The 20,984-nt window shown below is 50.3% G+C and overlaps 1 protein-coding gene and 1 long non-coding RNA gene across 42 annotated transcripts in view; one reads left to right on the top strand and one right to left on the bottom strand.

Moving 5' to 3' along the window:
- Positions 1-6,854, bottom strand: part of LOC145516873 (uncharacterized) — a 28,990-nt gene extending 22,136 nt beyond the window's left edge. Inside the window, exons 1-2 of the long non-coding RNA XR_014061828.1 lie at positions 6,675-6,854; positions 5,939-6,086 (exon numbers count right to left, since the gene is read on the bottom strand). This is a non-coding gene — a long non-coding RNA (uncharacterized LOC145516873). The remainder of the gene's footprint in view (positions 1-5,938; positions 6,087-6,674) is intronic.
- TRERF1 (transcriptional regulating factor 1) overlaps positions 1-20,984 on the top strand; it is a 206,270-nt gene that overhangs the window by 172,456 nt on the left and 12,830 nt on the right. For 18 of the 41 annotated variants that reach the window (XM_081518600.1, XM_081518606.1, XM_081518612.1 and 15 more), the window contains 8 exons: positions 865-1,176; positions 4,532-4,919; positions 5,979-6,045; positions 7,290-7,429; positions 7,563-7,666; positions 9,189-9,264; positions 17,915-18,003; positions 19,880-19,993. In XM_081518600.1, the coding sequence (XP_081374726.1) occupies positions 865-1,176; positions 4,532-4,919; positions 5,979-6,045; positions 7,290-7,429; positions 7,563-7,666; positions 9,189-9,264; positions 17,915-18,003; positions 19,880-19,993 (1,290 nt within the window). The remainder of the gene's footprint in view (positions 1-864; positions 1,177-4,531; positions 4,920-5,978; positions 6,046-7,289; positions 7,430-7,562; positions 7,667-9,188; positions 9,265-17,914; positions 18,004-19,879; positions 19,994-20,984) is intronic. The other 23 variants (XM_081518637.1, XM_081518631.1, XM_081518624.1 and 20 more) reach the window with 3 other exon arrangements.

Here is a 20,984-nt window from a genome sequence, read left to right as displayed (position 1 = left end):
CTGAGGTGGTAGAAATCCTTTTAGGGGATCCCAGTCTCTCTACGTCCTGGAGAAGACAGCAAAGAAAACATGGAGATGCAATATTGTTTTTAACTTCTGCTGCATGAAGCACTCAAGACCAAGGTCCCTTAGGCCTTCCAGATCAGTAGTCAATGGCCAGGGAGAGCTAGTGTGACCATCAGGCTCCCAGCCAGCATTTTCTATTCACTGGGGCACCAGTGTTAGACTCTAGCATCCAGAGACCTTTAAATGCCCTCAGGATTATTCAAGGCAGGATATGCTTGTGGTGAACTATCCATGCAGTTTTAGAGTTAGGTTAAAACTCAAAAGAATTTTCTTGATTCTTTGAATATTGTGCATCTTAATTTAAGTCTATGAGATTAACTCTCTGTTCACCAAAAACTTTGATGTGATCCAGGTTACTCCGTCTCTTGACGGTGCCATTTAAAAGATCTTTGTCTTCCATTTGACAGATAAGTCAACTGCGGCCCATAGAATTAAAAGGTCCTACATGAGAGCTTATGTGGGGTTTTTCCTTTTTTTTTTTTTTTGCCTGATTCTAAGTCCAGATCCTTTTCGTTAAAAGCAGTGACAACCACACAATAATTTTTCTTCACTGTCTGTTTGAATATACAAGTGATACGTGGTCAGGATTTTTTTAATGTAGAAAATAGAGTGCCTTGTCCACTGCCGATGGGCATCACTAGAGCCGAGGGACTCGGGGTGGCAGGAAGGAGGCCACCCTGAGGCGGTTCTCTGTCACCCACGCGTGATGTCCAGGAACGTTGCAGTAAGAGTGAAATTGCATGCCCCACTGTGGGAGCTGCTCTGAGCCCAGGATCAAAGCTTTTATTGTCTGTGTAGGAGGAAGGAGAGAAGGCCCCAGCGCCTCCGCCTCAGCCCCAGCCGCCACTGCCGCCTCCGCCTCCGCCGCCGCCACCTCAGCTCCCTCCCGAGGCGGAAAGCCTCACGCCTATGGTCATGCCCGTGTCTGTCCCTGTCAAGCTTCTCCCGCCCAAGCCCAGCTCTCAGGGCTTCGCCAACAGCGTCGCTGCCGCCCCCTCGGCCAGAGACAAGCCAGCCAGCTCGATGTCGGACGACGAGATGCCCGTGCTCGTGAGGATGACCCTCTCTCCCCCACACTCGCCCCACGGGGCTGCCCCCAACCCGCCTGCTGTGAGTTGCTTCTCTGCCCCACCTGCCTGGGGTGGGGACATCCCTTTGCTTTCTTGGAGATGGGGGCAGCTTTGCCCGGGCCACCGGCGGGAGCTCAGACATGGCATGGCCCCTTGGGGCTGAGCCCCTGTGGCCACCCTTGGAATTCCCATCTGTGTCCAATCTACCTGCTACCCAGTAAACACCTAGCACTCTACCAGGCTCACGTTCCAGATTAGATTCTGAGAGACCTGAAGATGTTCCTAGATTAAAAACAGAGGTGATAACTCAGCTGATGATCACAGTGATTAAAATATGGAAGTACTGTTCTGGATCGCAAAGAGCTACTGCCCAGGGCCCTCCCTGGTCCCTCCCCCAGGATCTCCAGACCTCCCCAGATCCATCTACCAGAGGTGTAACCCCCTGGCACCGCGGGTCCTCCAGGCATCCATGCTGATGGTCAGCCTTAGTAGATGCTTAATATTTTCAATATCACCTCTGCATAAATAAATACTCTCAGAGGACCTGATTCATTGAGGTTCCCAAAGTAATTCCCCTGAGACACCCACCCCCAATCTCAAGAAAGCAAAGAGATTCGTGTTTCTTACTGTCCTTCTCTTTCTCAGCTTCCAAGTGCTTCACCCAAGCAGCTTAGCCTGGCTCTGGGACAGAGATCTCTCTCTGTCTCCTTCCCTCTCCTTCCCTCTCCCCTTCCTTCCCTCCCCCCGCCCCCACCCCCAACCCCTGTGGAGTCTGGAACCCCTATGGTTCATTACATCAGACTTGTCCCCTCCCCACAAAGTGCTGTGCTGGGTCATACTTGTTCTCACAGAATAAGTGCCCGCTGGGATTCCAGGAGGCATAAAGGTGGGGCTGGGCCAGGAGAATGATAGGGAGAATAATAATTAAGAGAACTAGAAAAGTCCAGAAAGAGCCTTTTTGGTTCTCTACATAATATCAAAGCTCAGAAGAGGAAAGACAGATGGAGAAACTCTGGAGATGAGGACACCCAGCAGCTGGCAGGTCCTGGGGGCCAGCGACAGGCAGAGAGATGAAACCACACAGCCAGGCCCCTCTTTGCCCAGGGAAGTGCCTGATTTGGTGGGAGAGACACTGTTTCTACCCTTTGGAAACTTTCAGCCTGAAGCTGGAGAAAGTCAGGTTCCTAGTGACACAGGGGTCAGAGCCCCAGGCAGCAGGTCTGCCTCAATTCAAGATGGAGACACCAAGGCAGCGCTGCCTTGCATGGGGCTGGTGGGGAATATACCCCGGAAGCTAAGGTCATTAGGGACTAAGATGAGGCAAGGGATGTTTGGTGTTACAAGACCATCATGAGGGGAGTTCCAGACAGAGTTTTGAAGGCAGAGATGAACTTGGTTTTGTGGGAAGGGTGAGAAAGATACTGTGAGGAGATAAGCTGAAGTGGAAGCATGAAGTAGGACTGAGTACATGTGAGCAAGGTCTTGACACTTAATATATTAAGAGATGAAAATGTCCAGGGAGGAGCCCTGGGTTTTAATCCCCACTGTGCTCCTCGTCAGTTGGGGTACAGACAGCTGAGACCCTTCCCTTCTCAGAACCATGGTTTCTCCTGTGACCTCAGGGGGAAGGGAGTGGGCTTCCTCGGTGGCTGTCACCTCTCTGGGGAGCTTTTAAAACCTCTCAGCACTTGGCCCTGCTTGGCTGGAACTCTGTAAATGCTTCCTCCCAGGTGACATCCAGGTCTGACCTTCTGGGGGCATTCCCTGGCCCACAGTCTCAGAGCCTTGCCTGGAGGATTGGAAAGTTACAGTTCAGAGCTGTTGTTACTGAACCAGAGGCTCAAGGAGCGAGAGAGCCCAAAGGGACCTCTGGCCCTGTCTCTGGTCAGAGGTCTGGATTCTGGTGCAGTGTTGAAGACATTCAGGGTCCTCAGTTGACCTCATCAGTCACCCAGGAACTGGGTGTAAAGCATCAGGATTGCTCCCCTGGTTGGGGGACACAGGCATCCTTTCCCCATTCCTCAGTCCCCTCTCCATCTCAGCCTCAGGCAGCGAGGAGCCCTCTGGTGGGGAAAGGAAGCAGGTTGGGGCTCTGTGGCCTAAGGAGAGCCCCCAGGGGGGTGAGCCCCTCTGCCCCTTCTCCTTTCCCCACCTCTCTGCTTCCCTAAACTCCCCTCCTAGGGGCTGGGATGGCACCCCAGAAACTGAGGGGGAGACAAGGAGGGGCAGCCTGAAGTGCTGAAGGCTGCAGAACTGCCTTCAGCAGGGTTAGTTAGAGGGAGAGGAGCCCAGAGCTGAGGGGGGACTGGGGCAGGTCACATGACCATGGCCAACCCTTCCCATCACCCCCTGCTGCCTCCTACTGAGGCACCAAGGTGGATACCAGGATTGCCAGGGACCACAGCTGTGACAGGCACTGGCCTGCAGGGCGTGGGAGGGGACCACAGACTGCCCAGAACTTCCCTTCAGGTATCCCCTCTGCACCCCCTCCCCCTCTCAACCGCACCACTGTCTCTTCGGCCTCACCCAGCTCTGGGTTTTCTGAGCTGATGCTGGCACACAACCAAGTCTGTTTGTGTTTGGCTTTGGCATGCCCTGCTTTATCTCCTTCCATGCATATGTTTACTTATTAGTATATCTGTTTCCATGTGGCAAATCTTCCTTCCAGAAGATGCTTGGTTCTGCTGGAATAAAATAAACTAACTCCGCTGACAGGAAACCAACCTAGGAGAAGGGTTTGCCACAGAGAGCCACTATTGCTGGGAGCAGCAGTGAAGGGTGGTGAGGGGGAAGGGTCTCCGGATCCACTGAGAGGGGGCCTCAGAGATCCCAGCTGGCCCTCCTCCACCCTGACAGTTACCTCCGAGGGAGAGCCCAGTGTGTGGGTCACTGGCCCTGGGAGCCTTGGCTGAGGCCTGACCCCCCGTCTTCCTGCCCCACAGCCTCTGCCAGCTTCCCTGAATAGACGATTCTGTCCCCTTCTTAGAACATGTGTTATCTGTCCCCAAGGTCCGTCCCTGGGGAGCCCGTGGGGAATTAAAGGGCCCACTCAGCTGGAGTCCTCTCAGCAGATGGGAATGCGGTGATAAGCAGTAAAGAATGTGAATTTATTCTTTCTTGCCCACCCACTGTTCCTACCACCCCCCGCATCCGTCTCCAGACATGAGGGATTTCCTCCCAAACCAAAGTCGGCTCCCTTAACCAAGCCACCAGATCTCGCCTTGTCAGAGACGGCTGTGACCGTTTCTCAAGGCAGGGGACGCTGGGGTCAGACCGGGGCGGGGGAGGGGGGGCGTGTTCCCGTTAGAACGCAGATTTCCCCCTCCCCTCAACCTGTGGCAAGGGCCTGAGGGAAAAGCCCAAGTATTTGAATCCGATCGTTCTTCCCGTGGTAGGAAATTCCCAAGAAGCACCAGCCAGGCGCGGCCAAAGCCGAGGAAGCCCTCAGGAGCGCGCCATCGGAGAAGAAGAAGTTCCGGCACCGGCCGGAGCCGCTCTTCATCCCGCCACCGCCCTCCTACACGCCCAACCTCGCCGCCTCGCACTCGGGCGCCACCCTGTACCAGAGCCAGCTGCGCTCCCCGCGGGTGCTGGGTGACCACCTGCTCCTGGACCCTGCCCACGAGCTGCCCCCCTACACGCCCCCGCCCATGCTCAGCCCGGTGCGCCAGGGCTCGGGGCTCTTCAGCAACGTGCTTATCGCCGGCCACGGCCCCGGCGCCCACCCGCAGCTGCCCCTCACGCCCCTGACGCCCACGCCGCGTGTGCTTCTCTGCCGCACCAGTGAGTCGCCCCTCAACTCCGCCGCCGCCACCCCGGGGGCCGGGGTGGCACCCCGGCTCTGGGTGCTGCTGCCCTGAGAAGCCTCCCGTTCTGTCCTTGTGTCATTCACCTCACAGACCTTTGAGGTGGCCCGCAGACCTTTGAGGTGGCTCAGACCGTGTGCTGCATGCTAGGAATTCTTAGAACACTTACCCTCAAGGGAATCACAGTCTAGCCACAGAGACCAATGCATAAAGCTCATTAGGGTTTCCCTGGGATGAGGGCGAAAACAAAAAACAACAGTCGAAGTGCGCCGTGGAGAATCGTGTTAAGACACCCAAAGTAAATGTACTAAGTACACGTACAAATAGAATTAGCTGCAAGACCACACCTCCACATTTTAGCACGCGGTGTAAAGATCAAGGCCTGTAGCAGGATCTCTTTCTAGAGCAAGAGGAATGTCATAGAACAAGAAAGCTTAACAGGGAAATTCCCTGACGGTCCATTGGTTGGGACTCCTGGGGCTTTCACTTGCCAAGGGCCCAAGTGTGACTCCTGGCCCAGGAACTGGGATCCTCAAAGCTGCACAGTGCAGGCAAAAAAAAAAAACTAATGAAAAGAAAAAAGAGTAGTAGACCAGAGAGATAGTTGGCCTCTCCTTACTCTGAGAAGTGCGTGTGTGCATGCTAAGTTGCTTCAGTTGTGTCTGACTCTACCGTGACCCCATGGACTGTGGTCTGTCAGGCTCTTCTGTCCATGAGATTCTCCAGGCAAAAATACTGGACTGGGTGTCCATTCCCTTCTCTAGGGGATCTTCCAACCCAGGGATCAAACCCAGGCCTCCTGCGTTGCAGGCAGATTCTTTACCCAATGAGCCACAAGGGAAGCCATGTGTTAAGAAATGGGGAACCCTAAGCCACGTTGCTCCACACTCCAGCTCCTCAGAGACTGCTGGGGTAACTCCTGCATGGTTTGGGTAGGAGAGGGGCCCTACCATGACTGTTTAGGTAACTACTTGTTTAGTTTAGTTTCTTCATTACCTTCTCTGCTGACCAGTGACCTCTGGTTTTTGTGCTTCAGACAGCATCGATGGCAGCAGCCTGACGGTCACCCCGGGGCCTGGAGAGCAGACCGTTGATGTTGAACCGTAAGGAAGAGCCAATTATTCTTTAGAATAGAAGCCTCAACCTAGAAAAGGGAGGAGGAGCTTTAAGAAGTATAGCTAGTACTTCTGAGTGGCCACTGGGCAAGAAGTCGTAGAAATTGTAGGATTGTGGTATTTCTCAAGTATGGTGGTTACCCTATAATTTCCAGTATTTCAAGGCCTTTTCTACAGACTAAAGGCACTAAAAATGTGGAGCCTCGTATTTGGAGAACCTTAGTGTCCCCATCTCCAGCTCCATGAGCCAGTTTGGTTGGGGGCCACAGGCCTTCACATCCCCAGTGACATCTCTCTCAGGGTACCTAGCTCCCTAGGAGGCTCCACCCACCACCCAGCTCCTTTACCCCCTCCCTAAGATTCTTGGCTGGTCCTCCAAATGGGCTTGTTGAATACTTGAGTTGGGGGGTATAATTGAAGAGAAAGGTTTTTTTTTTTTCTTTTCTTCATGGATAAGTGCAAAAGAGGCCAGATGGTAGAGTGGTGAGTAGATTGAATCAGGAATCAGGAAACCTGGTTCCAACACCATTTTGTTATTTGATCTTGATCAAGTTAACCTTTGTAGAGTTTAGTTAACTCATCTATTAAGTAGGAATACTTATCACTGCTTTGCTTACCTCACAGGCCTTTGTGAGGTTCAGATGGGATCGTTTATGTGAAAGTGGCCTGAAAGGATAAAAATAAAATAAGTACTTTGTATTTGTTCCATTGGGTCAAGTGGTACCTTTGGCCATGCTCTGGGCAGCTGTCCCCTTGGCATTAGCACCTTCCCTCTCCCAGCTGTGAAAGTGAAAGTCGCTCAGTGATGTCGACTCTTTGTGACCCCATGGACTGTATAGTCCATGGAATTCTCCAGGCCAGAATACTGGAGCGGGTAGCCTTTCCCTTCTCCAGGGGATCTTCTGAACCCAGGGATCGAACCCAGGTCTCTTGCATTGCAGGTGGATTCTTTACTAGCTGGGCCACAAGGGAAGCCCCTCCCCAGCTCTAGGGAGCTAAGAATCCCCAGCCAGGCTTCTCCCTTGCTTCTCATGGCATCTCTCCCCAATCTTCTAGCTGTTCTTTATCCTAGTGAAAAAGTCATGCCTGGAATCCTCAGATCACACTGTGAGGCAATGCCCCTGCATTCTTCTTGCAGAAGGAACTGGTTTCCTTCATTTTCAAGTCCCTGACAGTTACCTTTGGTCTCAAATTGAAGACCACACTGTTGTTTTTCTTCTTGTAATTTAAAGACGCATCAACATTGGCTTGCGATTCCAAGCGGAGATCCCAGAACTCCAGGATGTCTCTGCCCTGGCCCACGACACACACAGGGCCACACTAGTATGGAAGCCCTGGCCAGAGCTGGAAAACCACGACCTCCAGCAAAGAGGTATTGACAGCCTGGGAAAAACTGGGCAGGAAGGGCTGGATATCTCCCAGGGGCCTCTGGTTCTAGGATTAGTGTGCCTTTCTGGTGACACTGAGCTCTCTCTGATGCAGTGTCTTGTCTTTGTTCCCAACAGTGGAGAATCTCCTTAATTTATGCTGTTCAAGTGCGTTGCCAGGTGGAGGGACCAATTCTGAATTTGCTTTGCACTCTCTCTTCGAGGCCAAAGGTGATGTGATGGTAAGGAACCATGAAAAGGAGGCTTCCCAGTTCATATTCTTCATGTGGAAATTCTGAAAAGTATTTCCCAAAGTTCCTGTGTTGTCTCACGTCCCATATAACCAACTCATAAGATGATGACCAGTCAGTGTCCCCTCCCATAGTCCTTATCTCAGTGAGTAGGTCAGGATTTAAAAGCCTACAAGAAAACCTCCGGTTGGACTTTTGTCTACACATCTGTTCCTCAGTGATAATGATTTGAACATCTGTCTTGGGAAACTAGAATTTCTTTTCAGCAGTCTTGTAATTTACATCAGGAAACAGGTCTGCAATGGTGGAGGTAGAAGGCCTTCCCAAAGCAAGTCTTGGCCTAAAAAAAGCCTGTCATTCTCTGCTCTTCATTCTTCCCTACCATGGAAATCAGAGTTTGATGTCCATAGAACCATTTGCTGCCCTAACCAAAGGGAGATGTTTGCTGCACACCATCTGGTGTCATTCTTCCATTTTTGACACAGTTCTCTGGCGTCCCCAGGCCAGGATGTTGGGACTCTTCTCACAGAAATCAGAGCTGATGATTTGCCTGCTCAATCGGGACCCCTAGCTGGAACACTACGTCACTAGCCTCAGCTTTCCCTTCAGTAAACACGTGATTCTTATATCAGAGCTAGCCTCCTGCTTTGTAAGTTTATGAAAATGCATAAGCAAACAAATGTCCCAGTACTACCTTCTCACAAGATTATTGATACCCTTCAGAGATTCTCTAGAACACTGGAAAACTCCCCTTGACCTTTTAAGATCAGTGCTGCAGAGCGGTGCTTCTCAAACTTCTAACATGCACACGAATCCCCTGGAGAGGCTTGTTAAAATGCAGCAGTTTGGGAGGTTGGGGTCCAAGGTGCTACATTTCTAACCTGCTCCCAGAGGAGGCTCAGGGTGCTGGCCCATGGACCACACTTGGAGTAGCAAGATTCCAGGCCTTGCTCTGCCCCTAAACCATCCACTACTCAACTCCACTTGTGCCATTTTTAAAGAACCCCAACAAGGCTGAAGGAGGCAGATTTGAATAGGTTATTTAGCGAGGCTCCCTGGAAGGACAACGTGCAGTAAAGTTATTACTAATACAGCTGTTTGTGTTCAGTTGTAATGAAACATGTGATATTGTTTTCTGCAAAAACAGTTCCAAGTTACCCACTCATTTCCTCAGAACCCTTCCCCAGAGACTCAGCCTCCATTCATAGGAGGCCCCACCTCTGAAGCCGGGGCCCTCACCAAGGAAGGAGTGGCGTTTGGGCTGCCACCTGTGTATCTGTGACATGACTAGCTGGCCGCAGGCATGGGCGGGGGAGGTATTAGAATGACGAGTCCTGTTGGGTGCTGACTAGAAGGCGGACCCCAGATAGGGGAGTCTCCCCTTGTTTTCCTTCCAGCACCCCCCACCTCGGGCCCTGCCATGCTGGCTCATCTTCCCTGTGGGACAGTTGGTCTTCCGAGGATGCACAGCCCCATGAATGACTCTCGCCTTTTCTCTCCTGTGGGTCTGCAGGCTGCTCTGGAAATGCTGCTGTTGCGGAAACCAGTCAGGTTAAAATGTCATCCTTTAGCAAATTACCACTATGCCGGTAGGTGCCAGGAGCCCTGCCGGGGCTCACTGTTTGCATGTGGCTTGTGTCCCCTTTTAATAACAGAGCACCTGTTCTGTCCTCAGTGCCACTTCTTTTCCCGGGGCCTCTGGGGTGTAGCCAGTGGGGCAGCTGTGTCCACCGACTGGTCGCTGTTGGGCATTTGTCTGTCTGTCTCCTCCCTCCCTGGGTGTGCTAAGAGCTGGGCAACAGCAAACAGGGGCCCTGCGTGTGGCAGCAGGAGAGAGCCCCAGAGGGTAGAGCACAGAGGCAACAACTCACAACGGCCCCTCGGCTTTGGAATCCAATCTTGCCTGCTCCCCATGGCCCTCTGCAGCTTTGGCTTCCTCACCTGTAAAGTGGGCCTCATATTCCATCCCTTATGGCATTTTGTGAAGACTAGAGAGAGCATATGGAGCCTCATGCCTGACACATTCTAGTAGCCATTATTATTCATTTATTGAACAATTTAAGATGAGGAAGTGACAGTGACAGATTTTGACACAGTCCTGCCCCGTGCAATTTGGAGTCTGAGGAGGAGGCAGTTATTAAACAACAGGTCTCACAAATGGCAGGAGAAAGACACGTACATGCACATGTATACATGTACCTATACGTATACACATGGGGGCTTCCCAGGTGGCATTAGTGGTAAAGAATCCACCCGCCAATGCAGGCATAAGAGACTTGGGTTCGATCCCTGGGTCTGGAAGATCCCTGGAGTAGGAAATGGCAGCCCCCTCCAGTGTTCTTTCCTGGAGAATTCCATGGACAGAGGAGCCTGGTGGGCTACCATCCGTGGGGTTGAGAAGAGTCGAACACGACTGAGCACGCACACACAAACATATACACTTACATATACATGTACGCATAGATACACACATACACACGCATGTACACTGTCTTAGAAGCGGGTGGATTAATGATGGCATCACCAATAAGAGGGAAGGAGCACACGCCTTAGAGAGTTGAATGTGGTGAGAATGGTGAAAAGACAAGGAAACAGGTTGGGGAGCCTGTGGTGACAAGTGAAGTCGAAGCCAGCGTCTGTATTTCCGTTAACTGGTAGCCCTGTCTATTCTGGAGTCTCCGCGAGCCTGTCCGGGTTCTCTCTTTCAGAGAGGGCTGGATCCTCCAGTGCCCCTTGGTGGTATTCATTTGAAGGTGTCTCTGGTGACTGGAGGGACCCTGTACGATAGGTACTGACTACCTCAGTGGCCTTGGGGACCCAGTGGTGCCTTTTCTAGGCCTTGGTCCAGGTGGCCAGATGTGGCCTCAGGGGAGGGCTGTTCTGCAGGTACCACGGTGCTCTCAGAGGGCTCCCTGTCCCTGGCTCCACTGTCTGCCTCAAGGAGCCAGTTTCTTAATATCTTCTCCATCATTTCCTACTCGGTGTCTTCCTTGAGTGTGGCTAGAAGATGTGGGAGTTCTCCCTAATCTGCTGTGGAAACAATTCAATCCTCTCTTAATTCCCAGTGTCATCTGCTGCCCATTAAACCCTGACAGGCCGTCCAGCCTCCTGGAGCCTGTGTCAAGCTTCTTTGCTTAGTGGGTGTGACTTCCCAACCATCTGCCGCGGCTGCCCTCAGCCCCCGGAGTGACTGGGGTGGCCGGCACCTCGGGGCTGGTCAGTTCCAGCAGTGAGCAACCTCGTCTGGAACCTCAATCCCCTCCGGTTCTTTCCAGCATGCCAAGCAACAATTGTGATTTTTTTTTTTTTAATGTGTGTCACGACATGAAAAAGATGGGAAAACTATGGGCTGCAAACTACCCACACCCTAAACAAAACAAAAACATTGAAACAGGACTAAAAGCTTTGATTCCCAAGTGACTCAGTGGTAAAGAATCTGCTTGCCAAGCGAGGAGACACAGGAGACTCAAGTTCAATCCCTGGATTGGGAAGATCCCCTGGAGGAGGAAATGGCAACTCACTCCAGTATTCTTGCCTGGAGGCTATACAGTCCTTGGGGTCACAAAGAGTCAGACACAACTGAGTGACTGAACACAAAAACTTTGAAACTGGAATGGCCTAAACTCTGCTAAAATTGATTGATTTGGGGGCATTGAGAGTTCCTGGAAAGTACTTTGCTCATCCCCTGTGCCCTGCCCCCACAGGCAGACTAGGAAGCACCCTCATTGCTTCCAGAATCTTTTTGACCCTTGGAGACAAGAGAGGAGCTGTGAGGTGTGAAGGGTTGGTGTCCCTTGAGCAGTGTGTCTCCAAGGAAAGGGTGCTCAGCTAGGTCTGCCAGTCCTTCGTCTTCTCCAGGAAGTGATCACAAATGGGGCCCCATAGAATCTTCTAGAATTATGAGCAAAAAAAAAAAAATTATGAGACAGAGGTAGCAGGTCTTTGAAGTCTGACCTGACTCTGTCTCCTTGGCAATTCCCTTCCAGACCACAGAGGAGGCTCAGAGTCTATCCCCCTCACGTCCCCAGCTAGCAGCCACGACCACGTTCGTCCTTCTCACCATCCCCCACCTCTGATTTAGTTCCGGATGTCAGTGTGTCCCATCCCTGCGGCCCCATCCTGCCTTGGCCTTTGTGCCAAGCCCTGTTGAGTTGCTCTCCAGTAGGACTGTCTGTCAGCTCAGTTCAGCCTCCCTGGGCCACTGTCTTCTGTTTTGCTTCTGCCTCTAGGGCTGTGGCCAGTATCACTTCAGCCCTACTCTGGCCCTGGAATTGAACTCCAGACTCCCAGTTGTCTAGAGAGAGAGGTCAGATCTCCCTGGCTTGTGCCCTGGAGGGAAGGTGGAAAGACGGGTTCAGGGGGAGACTAAATTTGGGGGAGACAGAGACAGGGTCCCTTGAAAATCACTTCCCTGACTTTACTCCTGACTGCCCTCCCACCCCATCCCACCCCAAGCAGTTCAGAAAGAAGAGGGAAGAACGGCCAGTTCTGGGGCCCAAAAGAGACGCCCGTGTGGGTGGGCAGCTCATGCAGGTCTGGGGCTGCTTGGCCAGCCTGGAGGAACTCTGTTAGGATCCTCAGAGGGCGGCGCTGTTGCCGTGACCTTCAGAGCTCTCAAATTGACACCAATGCCTGGTCCAGCTCTCTCTCCGCACCCTCCACCCATATGTGGGCAGCTGTTGTTTGCAGTGGCTCCCAGTCAGCGGCTGGATTGGGTGGAGAAGGCTTGAGCGTGGGGGTGTCAAGGGGGCGAGGATGCCTGGCTGTGATTAGAGGACTTCTAACGTCCTTGGTTTTTCTGCTGAGCCGGTCATTCCTGCAGATGGGTGCGGAGTGGAGGGGTGTCAGAGCTGGCCCTGGAACACTTGGCAAGAGTTCAGCAGAGGCTCATATGGGCCCTACCACAGCCCACTGGGTCCTAAACCTTGACTTGACTCCAGAGATGGGAGAGACCTGGAAGAAATACCCATTCAGTCGAGGGAGGCTTGTCTATGTCTTGGAAGTTGCCCCAGTTTGGTGGGGAGACAGAATAACATTCTCCAGAGAATACTTTGAAAGAAGCACAGCTGTGAAGTCACCTCGCAGGCATTCTTAGCCCATGTTGCTAGCTGGAGACTGACCCCCGCAAAGGGCAGGAACCAAGTTACTATTCACTCTGCTGCTTGGCTTGACATGGCACTTGGAAAGAAGAAGGTCAGTGGACAAGCTCAGGTTCTGGATTCAGACCAAGGCCTCCCTGCCTTTTGCCTCTGGAGGGAGCTTTGGTATCACTCAGTTCACCTGCACCCCTAAAAAAATTACTCAGCCTTCACCCATCATGGAAAATCTTTCACAAAATGAAGATCTGGTATAAAAACAAGTCCTCCTTTTTCTGCAGTGAACATGTCTTTCTTATGTAACCTATGTGACAGCGTCAATAACAGTTTTTAAAAGATTGAAAGGAAGACAGGAAGGCCCTCCTTAAAAGATACTGTGCCCAAACTTTCTCTCACCCCTCCAGGTCTCTCTTTAATTGCCTGCGTTCACTATAGATTGCCCCAAATTTCACCACCATCCAGAGCCTGTTTCCCAGCAACGGAAGCTCAGAACGTTTCTCCTCTGGATACTATTCCAGCACCAGTTTCCTCCTGTTAATTAGACTCTTTGTAATAAGGCTTAATTGTCTTATTAGGGACCCCTGCTGATAATAGCCCACTATCCAGGAATCCCCAGGGAGAATGAATGAGTGTGGGGTGGGGAGGGAGAGGGTGTCAGCCCACTGACTCTAAGGACGTACTGAGTGGACAGCAATGATCTCAGAGAGGGTGGCCAAGCGAGAAGCTGGGGCAGCCCCCTGCCTCGGTTTTTGCATTTTTATCCTGGACTTTGTCCAAGAAGAGCTGGCTTAAAAAAAAAACAAACAAAAAAAAACCTTGTTCTAGAATGGGGAAAACGCTCCTGCTGGACAGTCTCCAGGAGGGAGGAGAGACTCTGAACCTTACCTCGACGGATCACAGGAGGATTTCGAGGCAGGGAGAGGAAGACTGGGCAAGTGCCGAGCGGCCTGGAGTAAGACTGTGAGTGTACACGCGCAACAGGGAACACTGGCAGGGACCAGTGGGTTTCACGAGTGCCACTAACATGGACGTCAGCAGGGACAGCATGTTTCCCACGGCAGCAAGCTTATTTGGAATCTTCTGTCCAAGTGGCCAGATCTGAGACATTCACTGTGCTCCTCCTTAGGACCAAACGCTGTTAGGCACTGCATGACTGTCACGATCCCCAAATCACGAGAGGAAACTGAGGCTCAGAGAAGTAAATTTGCAGAAGGAGTTAAGTGGCAGAACCAGGTTCACAGCAAACTGTCTCCTGATTAAAGTTGCCCCTTTTTAATCACAGCACAGTGACCTCATTATTTGGGGTGAGCACATTCAGATATTATGTCTATATGCCAGGCTTTGGGCCTGAGAATTCCGCCCAAGAGACCTGGAGTAGATTCTTGGCCCCGTGGGTGATCCCGTGATCAGGGTGCGGTAGAGAGCCTGCTCTAGCGTGAGTGTGAGAACGGATGGGCTTGCTGGCCCCACCTCTGTCTCTCAGTCCATGGACACCCTTGTCAGACAGACATGCACTCACAGCACAGTCCTATGTGCTAAACCATGGACCCTAGGACTGAGTAGAGGAGCCATCTCTCACCATCTGAGCACCTGCTCCCTGCTCTGGTCATCAGGGTTCGGGCCAGCACAGAGAGGAAAGCAAGAGGATACAACCCACTTCAATCCAAGACTGGTGGTATGGAGTGAACACCTCGGGATCAGGAAGACTGGAGACCCCGTCACAGAGCTGCAGCCCTAAAAGCCAACAAAGAGGGGCTTCCTTGCTGGTTCAGTGGTGAAGATGCAGGAGACATGAATTCAATCCCTGGTCCAGGAAGATTCCACATGGTGAAGGATAACTAAACACATGCGCCTCAACTACTGAGCCTGTGCTCTAGCGCCTGCAAGCCACGAGTACTGAAGCCTGCTAGCCCCAGAGGCCGTACTCTGCAGTGAGAAGCCCACACACCACAACTAGAGAGTAGCCTCTGCGCATTGCAACTAGAGAAATTATTTTTTTAAAAAAACTCAAACCACCAGAGAGTTGATGGGGAGCAGGCCTCCTTCCCCTATGAGGCTTGAGGGTCCCCCATAACAGATGGTCCAGCAAGTGACTTCCCCTTGTGGGGTTACAACTGGCAGGCCATCTGGGGACATGAAGGGACATCTCACAAGAAGACAGACCCGGGGACTTCACACTGTGGTTTAGGCAGTAATCCAGTGATGAGCTTGGTGTGGGGTGAAAGAAAGTGTACCCACCGTTGAGGCTGGGTGCTGACCTGAGAAGGCTGCATGGCCCTTGAGTGTCTCATGAGGGTTTAAAGCTGCACTTTGACTGGGGAAAGGTAGGGTCTGGCTGAGGGTGGAAAGGATTCTTACTCACCTCATTGGGAGGTGTTTCATCAGCAAAATGTCCCCTAACCGACATCCCTGGTGGCCCAGTGGTTAAGAATCCGCCTGCCAGTACAGGGGACATGGGTTTGATCCCTGGTCCGGGAAGATTCCACTTGCCTCAGGGCAGCTAAGCCTGTGCACAACTACTGAGCCTGCAAGCCCTAGAGCCTGCGTTCCACAACAAGAGAAGCTACTGTAATGAGAAGCCTATACACCGAAACCAGAGAAAGTCTATGCAGCAACAAAGACTCAGCACAGAAAAAAAAAAAAAAAAAAGTGTTCCCTAACTTCCTAACTGAGATGCAACCTGGAGCTGCACAGACTGGACCTGCATCAGGGCAGAACAAAACTATCCTTATACACCTGTCAGGGGACTCGACTGGTGTGACACGTCCCTGTCGTGTTCCACTTACACCATTGCCTCTCTGATCTCTCGTTACTGTTTTGATGGATACCTAAAAGGAACCATGACTCCTCTGTGGTTGTTCAATTGTTGGTCCATACTTTCTGTTTCACTCTTTCTGTCTCTGCCTGCGGACAAGGGGAGCAGATGGGACCCTGGACCCCAAGTTCTTGAATGTTGGAAGAATTTTGAGGAATGGTGATGAAAATACTCCAGAGCCTGAAATCCCACCGACCTCCTCTGCTCACATCCACTCTAGCAGAATTTCACCAAAGCCCTGGCCCTACTTCTCCTCCCTGTCACGATGGTTTGCACAACCAGAGATGTCCTGGTCTCTAGAACCAGTGGAAGATGCTTCCTTCTGCTGAGGATTAATCAGAAAGCTGCTTTTCTTTTAGAGAAATTTGCAAGCCAAAGGAGTCAGGTGGTGATATTTAGAGACCTGGACCAGCCCCGATGTGGAGAGTACAGTATTCTGTACTGGAGCCAGAGCTGTTGGCTTAAGGACCCCTCAGGTAGTCCCACGGAGAAGGTGTTTATTTCAGAAATCTGAACTGACATCACCGAATCACATATTTTCTCAAGGATCCTAGGATCTCCACCTCCTGCTTGCCTGCCAGGCATGGTTTCACCTAATCAAATGATTCAGGTCAAATCTTTTGAGGGAAGAAGCAATTCAGGTTTTCTGTACCTCAGCCCCTCAGTGAACCATAGCAAAATGGAAATCTTGGGCTTGTCCTAGTTGGAAGGAAAAATACTATGGTTTGGAGATGACAGCTTTGAAAAGTAGAAGCCTGTCAAAGGCCCAGGCATATACCATCCAAAGAATCAGAGATATGGGGAATTCAAAAAATTAGAATGAGGCCGGGTTTTCTGCTAACCAGCCACAGAAATTGAGCCTTCTCTGCAGCCCACAGAAATAGGACTTCCCTTGGAAATAGACCAGGACCATTCTCTGTGATTGTCTGCATATCCTACTTTGACATGAATGTCAAGCTCAGCCATGAGGCAGGTGCGCCAGCCTGACACATCTGGGCCTCTTCCTCACTGGTCTACAGGTTTGTCAGGAACCGGTCCCTTTTTCCTCCCAGCCTCATCTGCCTTCCCTCTGCTGGAACCCTGTAGCTGAGCCATACCAGATTACTGCTTATTCCTTGAACAGCTCCATTTCCTCATCTGTAAAATGGGTAGGAGTAATATCAATCTTATAGGGTTGTCTGTAGAAGCAAATGACTAGTATCTTTGAGGGCCTTAGAACCTGGCATATAGTAAGCACTTATAAGTGTTAGCTTTTCCCCCCTTAGTGTCTTGCATGTGTGTGTGCTCAGTGGCTCAGCTGTGTCCTATTCTTTGTGACCCCATGGACTATAGCTCACCAGGCTTCACTGACCATGGAATTTTCGAGGCAAGAATACTGGAGTGGGTTGACATTTCCTACTCCAGGGGATCCTCTCCACCCAGCGATCTAAATATCTAGTAAATATCTGCCGAATAAATGAATGAAATGTATCCTCTCTGACTGTGCACTCGCCACTTCCTCTCCCCAGAATTCCCATCCATCTCCTTCTTTTTAAATATTTATTTATTTTTTATTTGGCTGCACCAAGTCTTAGTTGTGGCATGTGGGATCTTTAGCTTTGGTATGCGGGATCTAGTTCCCTGATCAGGATTGAACCCGGACTCCCTGCATGGGGAGCTTAGAGCCTTAGCCACTGGGCCACCAGGGAAGTCATTCCATCTCCTTCTTGCCTGACTTGCTTCTGTGTCTTTTTAAACCCTCCTCAGGTGTTTCCTCTTCCTGGAAGCCTTCCCAGCTTCCCTGAGTCTGGTGTTCCTCCTTTGTGCCCCACTGGCACCCAACCCCTGTCTTCATCCTTGCAGTCATCCCCTTGAATGCACTGCCTCCTGATTTTCTCCCCACTAGACTGTTGAGTCCAGCATGCACGAGGAGCACTTGCTACGTGAATGCTTGCCCTCCCTAATTATATAAAAACTGTAGCTAAAATCGGCTGAGTGCTCACGATTTTCCAGTTACTAAGAGACAGTTTTAGGGAGTTATCTTCTTTAACCTTCACAAAAGTCCTCTAAGAGGTGGAAACACTCAGAATCATTCCCATTCATAGGTAAAGAAACCAAGTCTTAGGTTCAGTAACTTGCCAAGGTCAAGGCCACGGCTAAGATTTGAACCCAGGTGGCAGGGTTGTTAACCATTACACTGCACTGGCTTTTTGTTCAGAAAGAAGTGTAGTATGGGTATTTACATGTCACACACTGAACAGTTGTAGTTTGTAACTTCACTAAGTGAACCAGCAACTACAAGTGGGAAGAATTGGGCCGTTTTTTTATGAAGTTTGTGTTTTGTTTTAGGTTCGGACAAGTGGACCTCCCTAGAAAGAAAACTGTTTAATAAAGCACTAGCCACTTACAGCAAAGACTTTATTTTTGTACAGAAGATGGTAAGCATGCTTTTTCCCACTGCTCTCTTCAAACCAAATTTGGGAAGTTGTGCACCTAAAGATACATATAGAATTATTTTATTGCTGGTTTAAGACTGTCACCAAAACAATGTCTTCCATCTTTTGTTGGTAAAGGATGGTATTTATTATGGATGGCGGGGCCCTGGTATTGAGGAGGTGGGGGGAGGAGGGCATAGATTATTTGGATGTGGCAGTGGTGGGGAGGGGTATTTTTATCTTAATAAAGATGTGTGATTTATACATTCTATCAGGATAAAATAAGCTTGGGCCTGCTGTTTCACAATTTATATAATTTATTTCATGTGTGTTTGACAGATCTATCATGTTTCTGACAGAATATGGTGGGAGGAGGGGGAGATCCAGAGAAGGGAGAATATGAGCCCTGCCCCTAGCCGGTAGCAGAGTTTCTGCTGTGGGGCCCCTGATCATAAGGACAGTAATAATAGTAATAAAATATTACATATACAGCATCTCGCAGCAAAAGAGAGTTCTGTCACCAGAATGAAATAGCATTTTGTCCAGCACATACATAATAAATGTAATAGGCCATAATTGGCTGAGAGGTGGTTTAGGCTAAAAGTTACAATGATTCAGAGTGTTTTAGCGAACCGATGAATGATGGAACCATACTGAGTCATTAAGGTCATGAAAATGCTCAGGTCCAAGGAGAACAGGGTCTCAGACGACAGCTACCGCTGGCTCTGGGCTGGGCCTCAGTGTTGTCCTGGGTTCCTGTCTCCTGTCCTTAACCCTGGGCCTTGAGTGAATGAGAATCAGAAATAGGTGGAGTTTTTCTCCGACTTGCCTCCATCATCAGATCTGAATTCGCACCCACCTTACTCTGTCTTGGAGGCCACCGCACTCTTTGCTGCCCCATGTTCCAGCAGCTCCCATCTGTCCTGAGTCACCCCCTCCTGTCCTACGCTTTATTATTTCTTAAAGGTCCCACACCTTGTTGACTGATGATGGATTCACATGACATGCTCACCAGGCAATTCAGGATTTTAAACTAGGATTCTCTGGGACACTATCTTCCTTACCTGGGCAACTCTAATGTAGAAATTCACTATATCAGGTGTGTGTGAAGGGGGCAACCAGATGTCTGGAAGGTGCCCTTTTCACTCTCAGTGTGTGGGTGGCCTTCTTTCCACACCCAATAGGACACCCAGCCTGCCTCCAGAAAACTCACATTATTGAACCCCACTTTGAACTTAGAGAACTGTGAACTAAACAAAGGAATTTTTTTCTCTTTAGAACATTTACCTTTGCCCCTTTGGGGGAGAACAGGACAAGTCTTGTTTTCTGCAAACACTAAGCTCTTGTCATCATAACTTTTGCCTTATATTCCTGTTTGATTAATAAGGAACATTTTTCATAAATAGATTTTGAAGGTCAGCAACTCGGAGAGCCAAACTCATTCAAGCATTTGAAAAAGCATGCTGCTTTGTGGGTTAAAAAAAGGGAGGGAGCTCGCTATGGATGGTTGTGAAAAAAAATCTTCAAGCCCTCTTATGAAAAAGTCAAGATACAGAACAGTACATATAGTGTACTACCTTGTGTGAGGCAAAATGGTGGGGAGGAATATATTTTTGTGTTGTTGGTATACATGTAGAGAAATTCTGGAACATCCCCCCAAGATATGAACAAGAGAGGCTAGCTGAGTTGCAGGGGTGGGGAGGGAACGGATGAATGGATGGCTGGAGAACAGGGCTGAGGAGGAGATTTTCCACCATGCACGCATTTTTATTTAACTGCGTAAACTTCCTACCTATTACAAACTTAAAATTGCATGAAAACTGGTTGCCTTGCACCCTGCCCACTGCTGGAGCTGATCTTGAGATGGTTTTCCCGACAGGTGAAGTCCAAGACGGTGGCTCAATGTGTGGAATACTATTACACATGGAAAAAAATCATGAGGTTGGGGAGGAAACACCGGACACGGCTCTCAGAAATCATCGACGACTGTGTGGTGAGTGAAGGCGCCCGGGTGTTGCTTCTGTGGGCCCCACCCCCACCCCATGCCCAGGTTCATAAGTGGCTGGTGTTCGGCTTGGCTTTACTGCCAGGCAGCTGTGGTGAGTGGGTGATGGGCCAGTTCCCAGTCAGGATTCAGGCCTTGATTTCCTAGGATAACTAGGCAAGGGAAGGGCAGCTTCCAGTTTGACCTGCAGCCCAGTGATGGGTTAAGGAGGTGAGGGCTGGCTTGCATTCTGGCAGGTAGGTGCCAGGGGAGTTAAACTGTGGTGGTCCCAGCCTTGATGTGTGTGGTTTTTAAGAGGCACCCTGGTGTCCTGGGATAGCCCTTCCCGACCCTTCCATAATAGTTCTCACCAGGGAACTAACATGCCTTAGAACAGGGGTCCCCAACCTCCGGAATCTTAATGCTTAGTGATCTGCGGTGGAGCTGATGTAATAATAATAGAAATAAAGTGCACAATAAATGTAATATGCTTAAGTCATTCCCACACCATCCCCCTACCCCCCCCCCCCCCCCCAGTCTGTGGAAAAACTGTCTTCCTTGAAACTGGTCCCTGGTGCCAAAAAGGTTGGGGATTTTACACAGCTTCTACGAAGCATGCGCAAGTAGCAGCTTTGACCTCTAGATGGCGCCAGGAACCCTCCATCATTGGCGAGCTGGTTAGCAGTGTGTGGATTATTCTGGTCCTCATATCACCATTTATCCTTGATACTGATTTCCTTCATTAGCAGACAAATCCAAAGTTGTCTGCAGATTAAGATGAAGAACGTACTAAAGTCGTCACGAGATCGAAATTTTCTCCAAACCCCTTATTTGTGGCTTTGGAAATGGCTATTGCTTTTGTCCTTGTGGTTAACTCTCTTCTCTGCATCCATAGCCAAGGAAAATCTTGCATGTTGTGGAAAACACATACGTGTATGTAGATATCTGTCTTACAACAGATTACTAAACTCCAGTCTGCAGCCATTAGGGAAATGGTTTC

This window comes from Giraffa tippelskirchi, chromosome 8, assembly GCF_054371585.1.
Source record: "Giraffa tippelskirchi isolate mGirTip1 chromosome 8, T2T-mGirTip1v1.2.pri, whole genome shotgun sequence".
Taxonomy (NCBI): domain Eukaryota; kingdom Metazoa; phylum Chordata; class Mammalia; order Artiodactyla; family Giraffidae; genus Giraffa; species Giraffa tippelskirchi.
This window is presented reverse-complemented; position numbering and strand designations above follow the sequence as displayed.